At 39.8% G+C, this 22,740-nt stretch overlaps 1 protein-coding gene across 1 annotated transcript; it reads right to left on the minus strand.

Annotated features, from left to right (window-relative positions):
• Positions 1-21,453: 21,453 nt before the first annotated feature.
• Positions 21,454-22,083, minus strand: LOC147880218 (uncharacterized). Its single transcript, XM_087370541.1, has 2 exons — positions 21,898-22,083; positions 21,454-21,813 (listed from the first exon to the last, which is right to left on the minus strand). Exons 1-2 carry the CDS (start codon positions 22,081-22,083, stop codon positions 21,454-21,456), a joined length of 546 nt encoding a protein of 181 aa, XP_087226667.1.
• Positions 22,084-22,740: the final 657 nt, after the last annotated feature.

Genomic DNA, 22,740 nt, shown 5'->3' on the forward strand with positions numbered 1-22,740 from the left:
ATTCTCTCTCTCTCTCTCTCATGCTCTCTCTCTCTCTCTCTCTCTCTCTCTCTCTCTCTCTCTCTCTCTCTCTCTCTGTGTGAAAACCCCCCCAAACCCCATTCTAAGATGTATTTCAAATCAACCTTGGGTTGATTTGAGAAGTGCCGTTATTCTCATTGGCACATCCCACCCCACCCCCCACACACACATTCTAAGATGTATTGCAAATCGACCTTGGATTGATTTGAGTAGTGCCATTATTCTCATTGCCACATTTCCCCTTCCCCCCACCCCACCCCACACACACACACACATTCTAAGATGTATTGCAAATCCACCTTGGGTCGATTTGAGTAGTGCCATTATTCTCATTGCCACATCCTTGTAGATTTGAGAAATGATAGCATAGGGTGCTAGACACAATGGCTACGCTTTACAAATCGACATAAGGTCGATTTTATGATCATTCACACATACAGATATTGATGTTCTCTCCCAACACACACATTCTAAGATGTGTTGCAAATTGACCTTGGGTCAATTTGAACAATGCTACTAGTCTCATTGCCACATCCTCGCACATTTGAAATCGACCCAAGGTCGATTTTCAATACCTATCTATGTGTGTCTATGTCAGTGTGTGGGGCTGTGTGCCTTATCTAGTGCTCTTCCCATTATTGGAAATCCCCAACCACATGGTCAAAGTTTTTAAATTGACCCAAGGTCAATTGCCAATCTTTGGTCTCCTTATTGTCTTCACAACATATTCTCAATTTTTAATGTGTGTGTGCACTTGTGCATATGATGTGTGTAAGCCACCATTGTCATCATCACGTCCGATGAGCTATCAAATTGACCCAAGATCCATTTTCAATCAATGGCATGTGTGTGCTTGTGTGTGTCTATGTTTGGGTGTGGGGTTGTGTGCCTTCCTTAGATCTCTTTCGTATTTTGAATCGACCTTAGGTCGATTTGAAAACATATAAATTACAACAACTTAAAAATTAAAGAAGGAAGCGCATGCAACCTAAAAATACAAAAGACATGCTAAATTAGAAAGGGTCAAAGATCGAGGGTCAAAGATCGGCTGTGATGTATTGAAACCTAGCATTTTATGGGAGTCATAAAATGGCTGACAAAATATGAAGAGGGGAGAGGAGAAGAGTGTAGATGAGGAGAGAGGGCACAGCTAGAGAGGACACCACAAATGACTAACTGTACACTAGATTTAGTTGAAAAAATAGAATATATACAAACCCATTTAGCGTTAGGGTTAGGGGATCTAACCCTTTCCTTTATAGCACTCTATAAGGTTAGTACTATGCACATATGATCACATGATGGTGCTATGCACACGTGATCACATGATGTTGAGCATGAACTCTCAACACCTTCCCTCAAGATCAACATCATGAAGTAGGCCTTCCCTCAAGATGATGATTCTGGGGAATCGAAGAAGGACCGAGCATTACATTCCATCACACCCCTTTAATGGGAATGTCCTTCTTATGTGTCAAACCAAGAGCTAGTCGGTGTTTCTCGAATAGCTCTTTATCGAGTGGTTTGGTAAAGATGTCTGCAACATTCTCTTTGCTATCACAATGCACAGTATGATGTCACCAAGTAACACTCTTTCTCTGATGAAGTGCTCTCTGACATCAATGTGCTTTGTTCTGGAGTGATATACTGGATTCTTGGCCAATGCTGGAGCCGATTGATTATCACTATATATTGTTGTTGGCTTTGACTCATCAAAGTAATCTATTTCTGGCAATAGTCTTCTGAGCCATATAGCCTCACATGCACCTGTAGTGAGTGCTCTATATTCTACTTGAGTCGAAGACAAAGAAACAGTTGGTTGTTTGTTTAACAACCATGATATAGCACCTTGACCAGGAAAAATGCATATCCCTGTGCCGATCTCCTCGTCTCATGATCTCCGGCATAGTCACAGTCACAGTATCCATGCAATCGTGGATGACTTCCTGTGTATTCTATTACAAACTGTCTTGTTCCTCTGATGTATCTCAAGACTTTTTGGCTGCATTCTAGTGAGATTGCTTTGGATTTGCCATAATTAATTGTGCTAGCTAGCTTACTGCATAACAAATATCTAGCCAAGTGATAGTCAAATATATGAGAGATCCGATGAGTTACCTGTAGTACCTGTCATTGACTCTAGGCTTTTCTGAATCTTTAGTAAGTTTCAAACTCTGTTCCATGGGAGTGGCTGCAATCTTGCAATGTGCCATACGAAACTCCTTCAGGAGACTATCAACATACTTGAGTTGACTCATGAATGTGCTATCTGAATCTCTCCAGAACTCAATTCCAAGACAATAAGGCATAAGTCCAAGATCTTTCATGTCGAACTCTATAGATAAGTCTTGTTTTAGTTTTCTGATGAAGCTATCCTTGCTTCCTATCACAATCAGATCATCGACATACAAAAGTGCAATAGTAATGTCTTCCCCTTGAACTTTGTAGTAGAGAGTACGATCTGCATTGGATTAATTCATGTATCCCAGATTAGCAAAATACTTGTCAATTATGATGTACCAACTTCTGGGTGCTTGCTTTAAGCCGTAAAGACTTTTCTTGAGATGGCAAACCTTATTCTCCTTTCCTGGTTCAATAGGTAACCATTGAGAAATGCATTCTTGACATCGAGTTGGTACACATTCCATCTACTGAGTGTCTCTAGTGATATCAAGAACCATATGGAATCCATCTTTGCTACTGGAGCATAAGTCTCATCATAGTCCTGACCATATTGTTGTGCAAATCCTTTTGCAACTAGTCTAGCTTTGTATCTTTGAATACTGCCATCTGGATTGTACTTCACTTTGTATACCCATTTGTTTGATATGGCCTTCTTTCCTAGTGGAAGGTCGCATAATTCCCAAGTATTATTCTTATACAAAGCATCCATTTCTTCATTCATAGCAGTTTGCCATTCTGGCTTGTCTATTGCGTCTTCAAATGGACGTTGGATAACATCATTGGTTGTTTAGGGTTTATGTTTTGATATTTTGAGAAATCAGTCTTCTACAATAGGATGAGAAGCAAATGTGTTTGAATGTATGTATGTATCATGTCCTGAACTCGTATCTTTGCTATTATGTTTAGGCTTTAACATTTCACTAAAACAATGGCATCATCATCAAGAACACCCTCTCGACCATCCACACAGGCTAAGTACCAAGCCCAAGACAAATGCACACGTTGTAGTCAAGCCATGAAGTTTATGATGGACATGTTTGATGCCACCATGCAACTGCTACTAAAAGAGCAAACAAAGGCAATTGCCGCCATTGCCAGTATTTTCCACAACCCTAGTGGCCTAAAGTACTTGGCTATAAAGACCCTCATCTCGAATGATGATTTAGAGGCTATATGGGATTGTAGCATAGTTGCCCTAGGACACGAGTGATGGCCCATTTCATAGTATTATAATGAAGCCACGAAAGAGAATGCAGCCTGCATTTGGGATATGATTTTTGCTAAGAAATGTCGCTCTGAAATTCCCAAATACTTTGCAAAGTTTGTGCTTGGTCGTGAAGTGGACTTTGCCTCAGTGACTCGAGTACACGAGGAACCACGTACGCCATGCACCAGACCCATGGTAGCCAAACCTCCACAAAGCATCAGTAGTCCAATGTCAGGTGAATATAATATTTAAATATGTCAAGTGTGTTTAATAGTGTGTCTAAATACGCGTGTAATTGTGCGTCTAGATACACAGAGCAAACACGGTTTTAGACACGCCTATAGATTTGCACTACAAAACAGACAGACGTGGTTTTAGATGCACCTTTAGACGCGCCACAGAGTTTTAAAATTAAATATTTGAAGAAAAGCAAATTTTTTTGGGTTGTTTGTTTGTAGGATGTCTACATCTTCAACAAGTAGCTCCAGCCAGGATGAATCCCTCCGTATCCGCCATCGCGAAATGTGGTTGGAGCAAAAAATCAAATGTATGTGTGATCGATGTCGAGGAAACATGTATCGTGCATGCAAGATTACACTCAATCACATCTCAAAGTATGGAGAATGGGATGCGACCGTAAACATGGTAAGTGTTAAAGAGTTAAGGTTGATTGAGATACCTATGGGTGTTCATATGTTTGAGTTATGATCCCATTTTAATTTGATACAGGATGCAGTGCCACACCTGCATATGTTGCCTTATGCTCACCGTGAGGAGGTGAAGCATCAGCGATATGAGGTGGGATCTTCAGGAGGGACCGTTACGGATGCATGGTCCAGTGATGGTGATAGTAGCCCTCTGCCATTACCTCATGAAGCCGTGGAGGAGGAGGTGTTTGATGATATGGTGTAGGATTTATATGTCCATCAATCCGAAGGGAGGGATGATAGCATGGAGCAGGATGATCTTTTTACCGCAACATCGACTCCACTATTTGAGGGGTACACTTTCTTTGTTCTACATGCCTCCCTTGAGTTACTAAACTTGCAAACCATCTATGGATGGAGCAATGCAAGTTTGAATGCATTACTCAAGTAAGCTTTAAAGTCTATTTTGCAAACATGGTGAATTATGCTAGTGGGTCAATTACTTGAATGCTTTTCCTCATTTATGATCTTCACGTGCAGGCTATTGTGTAAAATGCTTCCAAGGGAGAATAAATTACCGACCTCAAGAGATATGGCAAGGCAACATGTGACCTCTCTTGTAGGATTAGATTACAAGCGCATCCATGCATGCGTCAACGATTGCATTTTGTTTCGTGGACTACATAAGGATGCAAGAGAGTGCCCTACTTATGGAGAGGTAAGATATAGAGCAGATCTCAAAACTTTGGACGTGCCTCGTAAGGTTCTCTAAAATTTTCCCATAATCCCTAGCATCCAACATATGTTCAAGTGCAAATCCATCGCAGAGCTCATGTCATGGCATTCCTCCCATCAATCAACCGATGGCAAGTGGAGAACTCCCGCAGACTCTCCTACATGGAAGCATATTGAAGACACATGGCCAAGCTTCAAGGAAGAACCTAGGAGCTTGAGACTTGGATTGGGTATGGATGGTGTGAACCCATTTGGTCTCAAAAGCACCTCTTACAGTGTATGGCCAGTGATATTGGTGAATTATAATCTTCCACCATCTATGGCTATTAAGAAAGGACATGTTATGCTGTCCCTTCTCATTCCAGGGAAACATAAAGTCAAAAATCCTGATGTTTATTTGGAGCCTTTGATTGATGATCTAGAGATACTTTGGAGAGGTATCGAGGTGCATGATGTGAGCAAGCCTCCCTCATCACGAGACTTCAACTACAAAGCAGTCTTGGGGGACAATGCATGACTTCCCAAGCTATGGCGAGTGTTCAGGTAAGCATTGCACTTCTAATTATGAATAGTCAAAGGATGTGGCACCCTAAACCCACCTTCAACTCTTAATTGCATCTATTGTTCAAGTCTCACTACATCGGGTTACCATGCATGTCCTGTTTGTGGTCCTTCACTAGTTGCCTCACGGGCAGACGCATTGAATAAGGCCATCTATGAGAATCACCATCGATTTCTCCCACTTGATCATCCTAGATATGTTGCCCCTTGGAATGAAGTCCTCCCACAATCACTCACCGCGGGAGATTGGATGAGAATTTGGGATGGGTCCACGATCCTCCACCACTTGGCATGAGCCGGTAAGGGTTTGTAACTATTGTGAGCTATATTAAAGGAAATAAAGATTGCCCGCTAATACTAGCTTTTGTTTAGATACTCCATCTTTTATCGTTTACCATACTGGTCCCACATCAAGATCAATCCCCTGCTTGATCCCATGCATATCTTCAAGAATGTGGCATCTACCATTTGGGAGCATTTGAATGGGACACGAGATTCCGTAGGCATAAGGGAGGATCTACATACCACAGGAAGAATGCGTGAAGCTTGGCCACAAGAGAGACCAAATGGGCATGTTTTTTTACCTCGTGCACCGTGGAGGTTATCAAAGCTAGAGATGGCGACGGTGAAGCACGCTATTACTACAATTCGTACTCCCATTGGATGCATGAGGTGTTTGAAAGGAGCCTTTACAAAGAGCAAGAAAACTCATAAGGTGTAATATTTTGTTTTAGTAATTGACCATCTTCATGGCGATCCTCCTTGCTATTCTCATGATCATTGCCAGCACCCTGACCATTGTTTGCGGCTGCTTCGTGGTACTATATCGCCATGGGCTACACATTTTACTAGGGGCCTAGGGCACCCACTGTTGTTGCACGAGCCGGCTAGAGAACAATCACCTACTTAATTTATTTTGATCCTCATCTTATATGCGTGGAGCTCTCTGTTGGCTTATTTTTTTGCTAAGGCCATTTTGTATCAGACAATATATATGGCAATAAATATCGGGCAATATATATTCCCATATTGCAGCTTATTTTTTTGATGGATTCATTTTGTATGGAGAGTGCCAATAATAATATTTTTGAACTATGGACATGCAATCTCCATGTGAAATTATTATTTTGAAAAGGCCTAAGTGCTTTATTGAATTGTCATACCTTTGAAGTAAAATTGTTAAAAATGCAATGTTTGTTGTGTATTGTTGAAGTAATTAATGTGGATGCAATGATTGTTGAAAATTATTGAAGTAATTGATGTGGATGCATTATTATTGTCATACTTTGAAGTGGAATTGTAAATAATGTAATGTCTACTCCACTTAAATAGGGTCTACTCGAGGAACTTTAATAAGAGATCATAGTTTGCAAATGATAATCTTGTAACATCCTTCAGTCAACTTGCAAAACTAGGAATAAGTGCAATTGTTGAAGTAATTATTATTGTCATAATTTGAAGTGAAATAAAAGTTCGATTTTAGTTTCACCAAATGCACCCTTTGCAAAATCTGTTTCACCATACGTCAATTGAAAATTAAAAAGGTGATTTACAATGCCTCAAAATAGTAATGTTGGACAAGAAGTCCCAAAATGGTAGTAAGAAGATTTTGCAGGGCCCTAATCTCATAGTACCTTGCATTTTGAAATTCTTCTATTCACATCACCCAAGAAATGCAACCTCCTTCTTAAGCGATAGCCAATGTATATTTGACGACAGATATTACATCTCCACCGTCCGTCGTCCAGCATCGTAACATTATTCTCCACATTTGCGACAACTTCAACCACATCTGTAGACTACGTTGTTATGTCAATGTTAGTACTAGCAAGTGGCTACAAGATGGTGGCCACTCTTTGTGCACCATCGCCTCTGCACCGTGGCATTGTCCTATTAACATCTCCCATGAAGTGCCATAATATCCTCGCTGGCGCGAGCCTCAAAATTCTTAATGGCAGATATCATATCTCCAACACTTTCCTGCTATCATTGTAACGTAGTTGCGTGTTGCTATTGAGCCTCCATTCCTCTCTGGAGCCATGGAGTGTTGTCAAATTAAGAAATGCAATTAATTCAATTATTTTCATAATCATCAAAAACCTTTGAACCCTTTGAAATTCATTTTTATCCTAACTTCCAACATGTGAGTACTCCATGCAGGCTTGCTAGACCTCGAGAGAGAGAAATCATCTAACTCTCTTGCCCCCTCTCGATGTGGTTGGATGATTATAAACATGGTAATATACTTGTTAAAATAGGCATGGGATGGCAAGTCGCCTTTTCCCACGTCCTTTTCTCTCCTAAGTAAGCATCTATCTGCACTATGATCATCTACAACATCATGCTCTATTGACGGATGTTGGTATTTTACACACACTAGTGCAGCAGCTAGCATCACTTACACAAGTACATAAAGGTTGCAAGAAATTGGATAATACTTTCCAAGTTTGAACATGGAAATAAAACAATTGTAATATCATCTAAATGCTTTAGCATTACTTCCAATTGGTATGATGTCAATCAACAAAATTGATGACATTAATCAACAAAATTTTAAATAGCATAATATTTATAACAGAACGTAAGCACAATTGTAATACCATCTAAATGCTTTAGCATAATTTCCAATTGGTATGATGTCAATCAACAAAATTTTAAATAGCACAATATTTAATAAGTTAGAATGTAAGCACGATCAGCATTGTACATAGTATTTCAAGCCTTGGAATGATTGCTCATGAGTCATCACAAATTTTCCTCATCCTTATCCTCCCCATCGCTAGAGCTTGCTTCAGCTGTGACTTGCAATTGTCCAACAATGGGAGGATCATGCAACAGACCTGGGAGATCAAAATGTACCCACTTGGCTAAATCTCCATCGTTGCTCTCTCCCTTAACATCATCCAAAACTCTACCATTTGCATAAACACACACCAATTTCTTCGCTCTTTTTGTGTTCAAGAGATTTCTTGTGACTGAATGAACAAACTTGTAATTACTCCAATTTCGTTCACTTGACAAATTGCTACAAGGCTGGGATAGCACTTTCAATGCCAACATTTGCAAATGAGGTGTCAGGGATCCACACTCTTCCCACCATCTCCATGCAAGCATCTCCTTTGCGAGGTCTCGTATTCTTGTATATGTAAACAACCTTTCCCTATTTCAAAAAGTGGATAATTTCCTGACAGCAACACCATATTCAGATCCATCCTCAAAAAATCGCCCCAAGAGATTATGTCGACGATGCATTACGTGTTCCAATGTTTACAGACGATACTCCCACCATTGGGGATTTAGAATATGACCATGATCATCTGCAACATCATGATCTATTGACAGATGTCAGTATTTTACACACAGTGGTGCAGTACGTACACAAGTAGTTATAAATAATTTTACTACTACTTTCTAAGCTAGGAGAAATTGTTAACCTAATACCCTCAATCCTCAATATTGTTTTTTTCTATGTATATATGTACTATGGAGTTTGAGTTCTAATAAAGGCTACAAATTAAAACATATGAAATATATTCATATCTAATTTGTTTCATCTAATAATCTATAAAACATAAGGATAGTGAACCTATGTGTATATACCACTATCTCTCCACACGTATGCGACATAATTTTGCGAGTTGCTACGAGCTAGCAATTACGAGCTCCACAACTGGCTAAACATCGAGCGAAATGCAAACAGCTGACATAAGCGAGCCCGCAACCGGCTCAAAGTCAAATATTTCCTCATCATTCTTAAATACTAGTTTGTAGAGTTTCAATAACATATAGTATGAATTTTAACCACATACGAGATGTTCCAAGTCGGCCTAAGCAAACCTCCATCCAGCACGTGGTATAATATTATTCATCAACGAACAAGTTGTTACAAGTCAGCTTAAGCAAATCTCCAACCGGCTCATTGACTTTTTCTTTAGGTATAGTTACATGCTTGTAAATAAATACATATGCTAAAAGTAAGAAAATCATACACACAAACATAAACTATTCCAAAAGTAAATCATTTCATGCGCTATACTATTTTTTCTAAACTTTGCTAGTATCTATCTACTATATTTCATGCATATAGAATGAAATCTCTAGTTATGTAACTAAACTAAAATTACAAGCCATGGAACTAACAAACTCTTTACCTAGTCCTAAGTGACAAGTCTTTCCAAAGAGTCTACAATCTAGACAAGTTACAACTTATATACTTCATGCATAAAATAAAAATCATCTATTTTTCCAGAGCTAAGTACAATGTCACATGCAGCTAACTTACTCTTCACATAATAGTATGTAAATGCTAATTTTCCAATAAGTATCTAAGTGCAAGTGGATTCCAACTGGCAAAAGGGGGACCACCACCGGCACTAGATACTTTTTTTAACTTAGAAGGACTAACAAAACTTACAATTTTCTTTGTAGCTTTGTTTATCCTCTTTCTTATGCTTCTTGTCTTTCCCAAGACTCCACAATATTCTAGGAATCTCGGATTTTGTGAATAGTACGAGCGTGTTGCTAGTTTATATTACATTAACAACATTGATCGGTGTCGCTAAACATCGACCGATGTTGTTAATTACCGGTCGGTGTACCTTAAACTGGTCGGTATTATGTAATACCGGTCGGTGTTGTGCCAAAATACTGGGCGATGTATCGATACAGGAGTCGGGAACCGGCTGGAGCCGGTGCTGGATAAAAATCGCTACTGGGGTGTTTGAAAATGCCCCAGGGCTACTTTAAAAACGTTGAAAATGTTTTAATACAACGTTTTAAAACTAACGTAATACCGCCGCAAGTCCTTGCATTAGCCAAACATAACGTCCAATCAAAAGAGAAAGAAAGAGAACTCCAAAGAGAAAGAGAAGTGAAATCTCAACATTCAAACGTAATGCTGAGTGGCAGGTGCAATGGTCGTCGCTAAGACTGTGTTTGTAATTTATGCATACTAGAAAATTTATGTCAGCATAGCTTCAAGCACCCAAGTATATTGCTATAGTTTTAGCTTATTTCTATGTATTCAAAGTTTTTTGAGAGATATGCAAGCATTCGAAGTATATACTCCAAAAAGAGGACACTACCCCAAGGCAACCCTCGTCAAACAAACCTTCTCCCTAATGAGGCACTCTTTCAAAGCACTGCCTCCATGGTTTTGAGAAATGTAAACATAAGTTATACTAAAAAAAATTTCTTGCCAAATGATTGAAAAGAATTTTCTTGCCAAATGCTTGATTTGAGAATCTTGATCTGTAAGCAGCGAATATGATGGGGTCTTAAATGTAATTTTGGAGTTTATATGTTATAATAAGAGAAGGTACCCCAAAGGATTCATTGTCATTTTATTGCACAATTATCATCCTAAACATATAGATGGAGAGAGAGAGAGAGAGAGAGAGAGAGAGAGAGAGAGAGAGAGATGAATGTTTGTTACTAAAAATGTTTTCAATGCAAGGGTTGGGTACGTATCTAGCTCGTAGACGGAAATCTCCTCATCCCCACCGCAACCCTAGTCCAGATTCCTCCTCGATTCCTCTCACCATAACAAGTGTTTTTTGTCCTCTTTGGCTCCAGGGAGGAGTTTGTAGTTGTGATTTAATTTCTTGGCTTCAGTATTGTCTTGGAGCTCTTATGGAGTGTTCCTAGGCAAAGAGAAGAAAAGAAAAGCGCGCCCCTAAGTTAACGAGGCTCTTGCGATTGATTTAACTCCTTCCTCTCTTAGTTGAGCTAATGCAAATGCAAGTTACATTTTTGGGAAACATCATGTGACTTTTGTTGTGGAATTAGTTTTTCGTTAGGAGACGGAGCAAGGCGTTCGTTCGGAAGACGTCCAAGAAGCGATGCTAAGTTTGGATGACTGGGCCTGTTGACTCTGGGCCCGAGACTTTGTGGAGATTACGTGAGCTCAGCACTGAGATGACGACGCGCATAACCCACGAATTCCTTAAGACTTTGCAGCGACGTGAAGTTGTGAACTCATCACTGAGGAGCCCTACACCTGCTCTTCATGTTCTTCTGGGAGATCTTGGCGGTTGACGGCTTCACCTTCCGACACAGATCCTGATTCATAAGCACCCCTCCTCCCTCGTTAGTCCTCACTTCTCATCCTCCTCCTCCTCGTCCTCGCCTACCACGATCCCCAATCCCATCATCCATCTCTCATCCATCCACGATCCTTTGCATGACCACAAGAAAATACCTCCAAGATGAATCTTGCAAATCTTTCTAACATTGACCACGGTAGTAACTTGTCATGGAATGCCAATTGATAGATTGGAAGGCAGCATATTTAGCTCTCTGTTTCCTGGGTTCATAGCACATCATTTAAGTGTACTCGTGTTATGTGTTGATAATCGCATTCCATTAGGATGTTTCATTACAAAAAGGGTCCCTTTCTTTGCTTAATGAAGTATTATGAATTAAGGATATAGATATATGATGACAATTGTTGCCCTCTTAACAACTCCAGAGACACACTATGTGGACACTCTCGTTTTCATTTGTATGATTTGGATGGGGCATTTTCCTTTATTATTACTTCAAGTAATAGGGAAACGGAATTTATTCATTAAAAATGAAGGAGTTACAAATAACAACATGTGAAAATTTTTGGCAATCCAAACATTTTGTTCTCGCCCATTATACTTACATGGAATATGTTATAAGAGAGCCTTGTCTTTTACATTCTAGACCTTTAATCTTTACACCTGGGGATTCAATATGTTATAAAAGACCCATATTGCATGTACGATCATTCAAGGGATATTTGTATTCCTTGTATACCCTTAAATTATCTTTATTTTCTATAACTCCATAAGAAAATAAAACCCCTTTTATTGATTGAACATGCTATCTTACATATTTGTTAGTGAGCCCCCCATGTCTTTGAATATGTGAAATATAGCTTTGTTCCTTGTTCTCCAAAGAAGAACAACCAATACAACTTGACAAATATGGAATTTGTGTTGTGGTATAATTGCAATACAATTGCAATTAGATGGGAAGTATTTTTCTGAAGAAGACTCTCAAATCCAAGAGCACCAATCCCCTTCAGAGGATATTATGACAAGTTCTTTGGATACAATCTCCCCAGAAGAAGATATTAGGAACACTATATTTGGATAAAAAACGAGCTTACTGGACTCCGCAAAGTCGTTGATAACATTGATAGGAGAGTGAATGAGGTCTAAGAGTTCCAAAAGTATGAGGATAACCTCCTACGGGCTACTGAAAAGAGCCTTGAAGACCTTTTTACATACACTTACCAATTGCAAGAACAACAACTAGTGCCCACAAAATTTTTCATCACTATACCGGGCGTGGATTTAAGCTAGGCTTCACGAAGCTGAGGCTGAATTTTCTATGTGATACCCAAAATGGTGCACATGTCATCGAGCAACAGTCAGGCATAACTTTTCACAAGGCAAATTGGAAGAATATGGACAAGGTGCTACCCTATCTTAGAAAATTGTTGGGCTTGTTGCGGTTGGGGTTGAAGCTAGGTGTGCCATTCACTTTAAGGGTGAGCCTAATCATGCCAGACCTATGCAAAATGTTGGCTGAACATGTACTCAGGTCGGTTGTAATGGCAATGGACACAATAGGGGTGATTGATAAACTGGTAGAGAAAGTTGAAAAATACCAAGCCCAGATGATTGCTCTCGAGATGCGTCGAGATGCGCAGGAATGGGTATTGGACTTTCTAACAAGCAATAATTATTTGGGAGAAAAGGAAATTGCGGACCCTTTTCATCTCTATAAAATCAACACCCCACACAAGGACATTACCTGGGTGTTCAAGAATCATTAAATGGAGGGAGACCATTATTGATAGGGTGATGCCATTCACTTCATCTATCTCCCTGTAAAAAACACTAGCATATTGCACCCATCTTCATGTACATGTGAGGAACTAATATTCTCATCGTCTTCCATATATGTTCATTTAACTTGAACAGGATTTGTAATGCCAAAGATATTACTAGATGCACATGCACACAGTCCAGTCAAACACTTTCAGCTTTGATAATAAATCCCCAAATTCAAAAGAAATAAAAAATGTTAATAGTTCACCTTCAAAGGATTAGAGAGGGGACTATATCTCTTCATTTTCTCATCACTGTGTACAATCTATAGCCACTCACTCCTCTCTTTCTTCAGCCTTACACTCTCAATAAGAGCTAAAAAACTACTAGCCTTATGGGAATTCAAGGGTGATAGATTATGCTCTTTTTTTTTGCATAATAAATAAAACTGAAGTTAGACAATGCTTATTTTAATTATACAATTTTTTCAAATGTCAATTTAAAATTTCCTTTAATTCTATAAAATAAGGCTTCAAAGACTCATATGCACTTGAGATGGGACAGTCTAAAACAATCTAATATGACGACTACAAATTGTGTTTGACCACCATTTGCATTCTCATATGTTATGTTTTATGCCTACACAACAAAGGGACACATAGAATCATTCATATACATCCTATACAATGATACATAACACATGTTTACAAATTTTATCTATAAAAAAGGGAACAAGAGCTTGCTCTTCAAAATATTGAGACATCTCTTCCAACAACACTATGGCATATAAAGCAGGTAACATTGCACACACACAACAAGACAAAGCAACTATAGACGCGCTTGATAGACGCGCAAAATAGTGGGCATGTCTATAGGTGCAGCTAGAATAGTGAAAATATGGGCGTGTCTATAAGCGCATCTATAAGCACGTCTAATAGCGCATCTATTCGCGTGTTTGCACTGTGCATTAGACGTGGATCTAGATGCCTTTATAAACGCACAACAGAGAATACAGAAAGTGATATTTTTATGCAAGTTGATAAATGTGCATCACTACTTTTTAGACATTGCCCATGATTACCAAAGCACATAATTTTAATAAAAATATCAATGCTTTTTGGCAAACCCACATACACAAAAATTAAGTGAGGTGAGGAGAATGAGATAATAATATGTAAAATGATTTTGCCAATATGAATGATGGGCTACGGTTCGATCTCATCCTCAATGAGATCAACCCTTGCCAAACTATCTACTTCAAAATCCAAACCAATGTTGAGATCTACAAATACATTCAGCCCACTACTACTTGTGCTACTCATGTGCTCATCAAAATCAGCATCACCAATGGTAGGCTCGTCCTCATGGGTAATGGCCACAATATCTATATCTCCTATCTTATGATCATCCTCCTCTCTCGTATCACGATAATCATCACCTCCATGGCCATGATCATCATCCATATGCTCCATATTAGTAAATGTACTATACATTTCTTTGGAACATGGCGTAATAGGTATGACATGCCACCACCTATTATTATCTGCCATTGGCTGATAGACAACCTAATTCAAACACAAATACAATCATGTTATTTTCCTTACATCGAAGGTATCAAATATTTAAAAGTGAGTGTTTTTATATGTGTGTACAATACCTGTTCACATTGTTGCGGTAATACTAGTGTGTCCTTCTTGCTTTGCCAAAACTTTGTGGAGTCAATAGTTACAAAGCCACTTGCATGGTGTTTGATTGTTGCATTAGGGCTTAGAAGGGATAACATAACATGTCCTTTCTTAATCGCCATAGAGGGTGAAAGATTATAATTCACCAATATCACTAGCCATACACTGTAAGAGGTGCTTTTGAGACCAAATGTATTCACACCGTCCATACCCAATCCAAGTCTCAAGTTCCTAGGTTCTTTCTTGAAGCTTGGCCATGTGTCTTCAATATGCTTCCACACAGGAGTGTCTGCAGGAGTTCTCCACTTGCCATCAATTGATCAATGGGAGGAATGCCATGACATGAGCTCTGCAATGGATTTGCACTTGAACATATGTTGGATGCAAGGGATTATGGGAAAATGTCACAGAACCTTATGAGGCACATCCAAAGTTTTGAGATCTAATATATATCTTGCCTCTCCACAAGTAGGACACTCTCTTGCATCCTTATGTGGTCCACGAAACAGAATGCAATTGTTGGCACATGCATGGATGCGCTTGTAATCCAATCCTCCAAGAAAGGTCACATGTTGCCTTGCCATATCTCTTGAGGTCGGTAATTTATTCTCCCTTGGAAGCATTTTACACAATAGCCTACACATGAAGACCATAAATGAGAAAAAGCATAAAGTAATTGACCCACTAGCATAATTCACCATGTTTGCAAAATACTTGAAAGCTTGCTTGAGTAATGCATTCAAACTTGCATTGCTCCATCCATAGATGGTTTGCAAGTTTAGTAACTCAAGGGAGGCATGTAGAATAGAGAATGTGCATCCCTCAAACAGTGGACTCGATGCTGTAGTAAAAAGATCGTCTTGCTTCATGCTATCATCCCTACCTGAGGAATGATGGACATCTAAATCCCACATCATACCGTCAAATACCTCCTCCTCCATGGCCTCATGAGGTAATGGTGGAGGGCTACTATCACCATCACTCTATGCATCCGTAACCGTCCCTCCTAAAGATCCCACTTCATATCGTCGATGCTTCACCTCCTCACGACGAGCATAGGGCAACATATGTGGGTGTGGCACTGCATCCTATATCAAATTAAAAAAGGATCATATATCAAACACATGAACACCCATAAGTATCTCAATCAACCTTAACGCTTTAACACTTACCATGTTTATGGTCGCACCCCATTCTCTGTAATTTGAGACATGAGTGAGTGTAATTTTGCGTGCACGATACATGTTTCCTCAACAACGATCACACATACATTTGATTTTTTGCTCCAACCACATTTCGCGATGGTGGATACAGAGGGATTTATCCTCACTGGAGCTACTTGTTGAAGATGAAGACATCCTATAGATAAACAACCCAAAAAATGTATTCTTTCATGAGTTGTAAATGTCAAAACTCTGTGTCGCATCTAAAAGCACATCTAACACCGCGTCTGTATTGTGGAACGCATCTATAGGCATGTCAAAACACAGTGTAGACATGCTCATAGATGCACTTTTAGCCACTCTGATAGACATGCTTTTAGATGTGCAGACTGCAAATTGATTTTCGAACCTACTTTTAGCACGTTTGCTTTCCTTCACATACTTTTAGCGTCACGCGGCTTGCTTTCCTATTAACACACATAGCTCCAGGCATCCACACTCATCTCCAAGCACCCACACTCATCTCTAGGCTTACACACTCATCCCCAAGCATACAAGAGAAGAGGGTGAACAAGAGAAGAAGGAGAACCAACTTTGAAGAAAGACAAGAAGCTTCCATACCTCTATCCAAGGTAAGTCTCTTGGTGGTTGGTCTTCTTTAGAAGTTGCTCTCCTTGGATTCATCCTTTGTCGTATGTAGGGAAGGGATGCTTTTCTCCTCTCTTTTTCTCTCTTTTTTCTCCTCTCTTTTTACCTCTTTTCCCCTTTCTTTTCTCTCTTTTCTCCTCTCTTTTTCTCTCTTTTTCTCTCTTTTCTCCTCTTTTTCCCCCTCTCTTTTCTCCTCTCTTTCCTTCTCTCTTTTTCTCTTTTATCCTCTCTTTTCTCTCTTTCTTCTCCTCTCTTTCCTTCTCTCTTTTCCTCTCTTTTCCCCTCTCTTTTTCTCTCTTTCCCCCTCTCTTTTCCTCTCTTTTCTCCTCTCTTTCTTTCTCTCTTTTTCTCTCTTTTCTCCTCTCTTTTTCTCTCTTTTTCTCTCTTTTCTCCTCTCTTTCCCCCTCTTTTTTCTCCTCTCTTTCCTTCTCTCTTTTCCTCTCTTTTCCCCTCTCTTTTCCCCTCTCTTTTCCTCTCTTTTCCCCTCTTTTCTCCTCTCTTTCCTTCTCTCTTTTTCCCCATGCGAAGCTTCAATAGCCTGACATTGGGCAAGCAAATACAGACTTCTGTCACTCTAATTCAAAGAATGCAAGAGTATGTAAATGCTTGCTCAATGTCAAGCTGTCACTCTATTTTTTCTTTTTCCCCAATAATTGCATGCATGATGGAAAGAGGGCATGCTCGATGGTAATCTTCTTCTTTTCTTTTCTTCAGTTCATCATGTGGCCAGGAAGCTCTTCAGGCTCACCTGATCTTCGAGATGCCATCTTTTCAGAGTTATATAACATTTTGGGGCACCTTCCACTCCTGGGGAGTTATACACATACATGACGGGTACTCTAAACACCCCCCAAGAGTCGGTAGTACAGACTCCAAACCACCCCAACCCCACACCAGCTGAGACTACTCCTGTGGAGTAGAGATAGCCCAACAAGCTACAGAGCTACACCCCTTCTGCCCAATCATCAAGAGTCCCTTCTCCCCTATGGTCTAGTGTCCCTTCTCCCCGATCATCAGCACTCCCTTCTCCCCTGCGGCGGTCTGGAGCCCCTTCTCCACCCTACGATCAAGAGGGCCTTCTGCCTCGCAAAGCCGCCAGTGTACTCCCATGCAGTCGAGAGTCGCTTCTCCAGATACGAGTGACCAACATACTAGCTCGACATGACATGCTAGCACGCGTAGTGGCACGGAGAGCGGTGGGGGATGCATGGCACAGTGCTTTGGGGGGGGTAATGGTGGGGGCAAGTATGATTCAGATGATGTAGACATGCCACAGGGTAATGGTACGATCTTCTATGACATCACTCAAGCAAGAGGCATCTTGTTGGATGCACAGGGGAATGACATCATGGCCTTCATGCACTCTGTAAGTGGTAACAGTTATAGATATTGCTTTATTCACTACAAAGAGTAGCCAAAAACATTGGCTGATAAGACCATTGCTGTTGTTCGCTCTAGGTATATCCCAATCCCCCCAATGTTCAGTTCACAAATAAATGGGCAAAGTCAAACATTGTTATTATACTTGCCAATAAAATATCTTCGCTTAAGAGGCAAGCAGCACTAGCCGAGATTGCCAAGAGAGAAGGAGGTCAACCACCAAGGGGCTAGCCCCACACCGCTCACAAGCGTGAGTGGAAGAAAGCAATGAAGGCAACAAAGGTGGCGGACCCCAGTCTGCAGCATGTGGAGGCACAAAGGATCCAAATGGAGCAATATGGAAATGTGCATTTTGGAGCAGGGGGTGTTGAATCATGGGAGGCCCAATTTGTAAGTATCGATCTCAAATTATATTGTGTTTATGTGGTTTATTAGGAGGTTGTTTCTTTGTACTAACCCCTCCACAAATTGTCATTTTGCAGCTTGATATTGTGGGCAGGTACCCTACTCCTATCGAGATAGCCTACCACCACCACCATCGCAGAGGAGATACATGGAGGCACTGAGGAGGCACTTCTATGATGATAGGTTTATTACTGAGGAGTAGTATATCCGGGCTACTGGAGCACCCCCCAGGTATTTAAAAGTACTTAAATAATGTCAATATTGTAAATAAAGATTTGATTTTTCATACATTGATACATGTTGTCCCTCATTTATAGGGCCCTGGGGCTGATCAGGAGGAATAAGATGAGGAAGAAGGCGATGAAGAAGGGAGCAAGAAGGAAGCAAAGAAGGGAGCGAGGATGCAGAGAACTTAGATTAGTTGTAGCAGTAGTGCTAGCTACTCTTTTTTGTACTTGAAGCCATTGGCTTGGCTTTGTGCCTCTCTTGTATATACACTCCTCTTATTTTTTGTACTTGAAGCCACAGGATGTGGCTTGGCTTCGTGCTATATGTACATACAAGCACTTTTTGGGCTATGAATTAATATACACTCCTTTTTTTTTTTCTTTCAATTTCCTTGTGCAATGTTCTATCAATGAATGCCTTATGAACTAAACGTTTTGGAGTTGTAATGTTTTGTTCGGAATTGTAATCGTCAGCTATAGACATGCTTGGAATCGTGCTAATTAAAATGCGGTTGGCTGTAAGAATTGAATTGCACACTGTGGAAATGGGATTCTTTAACCACACAGCATACACAACATACATAGCATTGTGTTCAACCACACAAAATTCTGCTTTTATTTTTTTAAAAAAATTCTACAAAGCCTCTATATGTGCATCTATGAACTCATGTTTCTATTTTTATTAAATCTCTATAGAGCGTCTAAAAGCGCGTCTATAGGTGCATCTATAGGTGTGTCTTTTGGTTATATAGACGCACCTATAGATGCAGGTCTATAGATGCACAAATAGATGCGCAAATAGACACACCCGTAAGTTTTTTTTTTAGTTAAGAAAACGCATCTGTGTGCACGTCTATGGGTGCTTTGTGTTGTTGTCACAATTGAGAATAAATAGAACGTTCATTTTTAAAAGAAAGGATTTGAATTTTTTTCTCTTAAAGTTAAAAGCACTATCACACAATATCCTTCTTTTTAAAAAAATCATGCAAAAAAGAGGCATGAAAATAATAGCGTCTTTCATAGCAAATTTGAAAATGATCAATATTTATGTAATTCTAAAAAGTTGGGCAGTTATTTTGTACAATGATATGTTGAAGAAGATGAAATTTTTAATATAGCTACACAACCAAACAATGTACGTGAACTCTCTCAATTTGCAAGTGCATCCTCTTCTGTGTCAATACCTGTAGTTTCATCATAATCAAGGTCAACTTCATGATTCAATGATGGTTTAGAAGTGGATTTTTTATCCTCCTTAACACTATCAACAAGAACTTCCTCTTTGTCCATATGAAGGCCTAATGCTCATTCTATTTGAAAAACACTATGAGTTCAACAACATGTGTGGCATAGGCTTAAACCTTCTCAAAGAGGATGTCTATTGTCTTCTTCCTTAGACATCCATCATTTGTAATTTGAAATCATAAACAAGTATGTCTACTTCTTCAAAATCAAAAACACCCAATTGTGGCTAGCTTTTGGTAGACATTTTCCTTTTTGGACATGCAACTCATTCAAGAATGTATCTGCCTTTCAATGGATTAGCAAGTGTAGTCCTAGACCATTGCATAACAATGGAACTAGTCACACTTGGCCTCAAGTTACATGGAATGTTGAATTTCTACCACTTTTGCAATCCTGAATGCATGTCCAAGAGGGTCCTTCTCTTAAGCCTTTTGGCACTTCTAGGAGTCAAATTTGAGGCCACCTTACTCACGTTGGAAATTACTTGTTGAAATTGTCACAAAAATTGTCCTTGTGTCTAGATTCAAATACCACATCATCTATAGATATATTATGTCTTGAGTCTCTCGTATTGCCTCCCAAAGTGACTCCAAAAGTAGTAACGTATCTCTTACATAAGAGCTTTTGAAATTCCTCTAGTAAAAAATAACATTTACATTATGGGATTTATAAAATTCATAAAATTTTATTGAGGGGGTGTAAAAAATTTGTAAAAATAGCTTACATAGGGGTTAACAAAAGAATCCTTGAATGCACGTGATATAGGCATATTACACTAAGTGAACCCCCTCGAGTTTTTTTGTTTACTAAAACTAATGCGTGTGTAGAGGTATGGGCATGTACGTGAGTACATACACATTTCCACACATACAAAAGTGCTTAAATTCAAAAAATCCCTTTTTTTATTGACTCAAACTAATGCATCCCATGAGCTAGGATTGATTGTGCTACATGAACTATGCTTTCCACTAAAAGAATGCCCATGCTTTTATATGCACACAAGATGTGTGTGTGTGTGTGTGTGTGTGTGTGTATGTGTACCAAGCCCATAGTCTTAGCATCTTCTATGTGCACTCCATCATTAACCAAGCTATCTTTCCATTGGCTCTTTGGCCAAAAGTCATGACTAAGTTTCTCATGTTATACAATGGGCTTCTCCATGCAAGAAATAAATGTCTCCCACTACTGAATGACAAGTGCTATCCACTTTGAATATGAATCCTTGCCTATATTGTTACCAAGATAAGATCTCCAATATTCCACATGCTTCTTGATTATGCAAATTATAACACTCTCTTGCATCCTTATGTAGTCCACGAAACAAAACGCAATCGTTGACACATGCATGGATGCGCTTGTAATCTAATCCTCCAAGAGAGGTCACATGTTGCCTTGCCATATCTCTTGAGGTCAGTAATTTATTCTCCCTTGGAAGCATTTTACATAGTAGCCTGCACGTGAAGACCATAAATGAGGAAAAGCATTCGAGTAATTGACCCACTAGCATAATTCACCATGTTTGCAAAATAGACTTTAAAGCTTACTTGAGTAATGCATTCAAACTTGCATTGCTCCATCCATAGATGGTTTGCAAGTTTAGTAACTCAAGGGAGGCACGTAGAACAGAGAATGTGCACCCCTCAAAGAGTGGAATCGATGCTGCAGTAAAAAGATCATCCCGCTCCATGCTATCATCCCTCCCTTGATGGGCATATAAATCCCGCACCATATCATCAAACACCTCCTCCTCCAAGGCTTCATGAGGTAATGGTGGAGGGCTACTATCACCATCACTCCATGCATCTGTAACGGTCCCTCCTGAAGATCCCACCTCATATCGCTGACGCTTTGCCTCCTTACGGCGAGCATAGGGCAACATATGCGGATGTGGCACTGCATCCTGTATCAAATTAAAACGGGATCATAACTCAAACATATGAACGCCCATAGGTATCTCAATCAACCTTAACTTACAAACCCTTACCCTGTTTATGGTCACATCCCATTCTCCATACTTTGAAATATGATTGAGTGTAATCCTGCGTGCACGATACATGTTTCCTCGACATCGATCACACAAACATTTGATTTTTTGCTCCAACCACATTTCGCGATGGTGGATACGAAGGGTTTCATCCTCACTGGAGCTACTTGTTGAAGATGAAGACATCCTACAAACAAACAACCCACCAAATTTGCTTTCTTCAAATGTTTAATTTAAACTCTGTGGCGCATCTAAAGGTGCCTCTAAAAGCGCGTCTAAGATCACATCTAAAGGCGCATCTACTCTGTGTATTTAGATGCGGCTATAGACACGCTATTAAACGCGATTATAGATGTGACTTTTAAACCTGCTTGTAGCGCGCTCGCTTTGCTTTTCTTCACATTACTTATACTTCGTGCGGCTTGCTTCCTTCCTCATTAGCAGATCCACAGTTTTGATGCTTAAGAGGAAGGCTTCCATACTTACTTCCAAGCTTACACTTAAGAGGAAGGCACCACCACTTACTTCCAAGCTTAAAGGAGAGGAGAAAGAAGAAGGAGGAGAAGCAACTTTGAAAAAGAAGAAGAACCTTTCATACCTCTATCCAAGTAAGTCCTTTTGTAGTTGATCTTGTTTAGAAGTTTGCTCTCTTTAGATTTGTACTTTCTCGTAGCCAAGAAGCGCATGATCTGGGTATCAGTGTCACGTTTGTGTGTCGGGTGCAATGTCCTTTTCTACTTTTTAGAAATCTCGTCTGTTAGAGCGCGTGTATAGGCGCGTCTCAGAGCGCGTCTAAAAGCGCATCTATAGCCGCGTCTAAATGCACGTCTAGCCTGTTTGCAG

This window comes from Dipteris shenzhenensis, chromosome 32, assembly GCF_047967505.1.
Source record: "Dipteris shenzhenensis isolate YYH24624 ecotype China chromosome 32, Dip_SZ_1.0, whole genome shotgun sequence".
Taxonomy (NCBI): Eukaryota; Viridiplantae; Streptophyta; class Polypodiopsida; order Gleicheniales; family Dipteridaceae; genus Dipteris; species Dipteris shenzhenensis.

Coding starts and splice junctions, on each gene's coding strand:
- LOC147880218 (XM_087370541.1), bottom strand. CDS start 22,083: ATGTCTTCATCTTCAACAAGTAGCTCCAGTGAGGATGAAACCCTTCGT. Junction 21,814..21,897: donor GGGATGTGACCATAAACAGG/GTAAGGGTTTGT, acceptor AATTTGATACAG/GATGCAGTGCCACATCCGCA.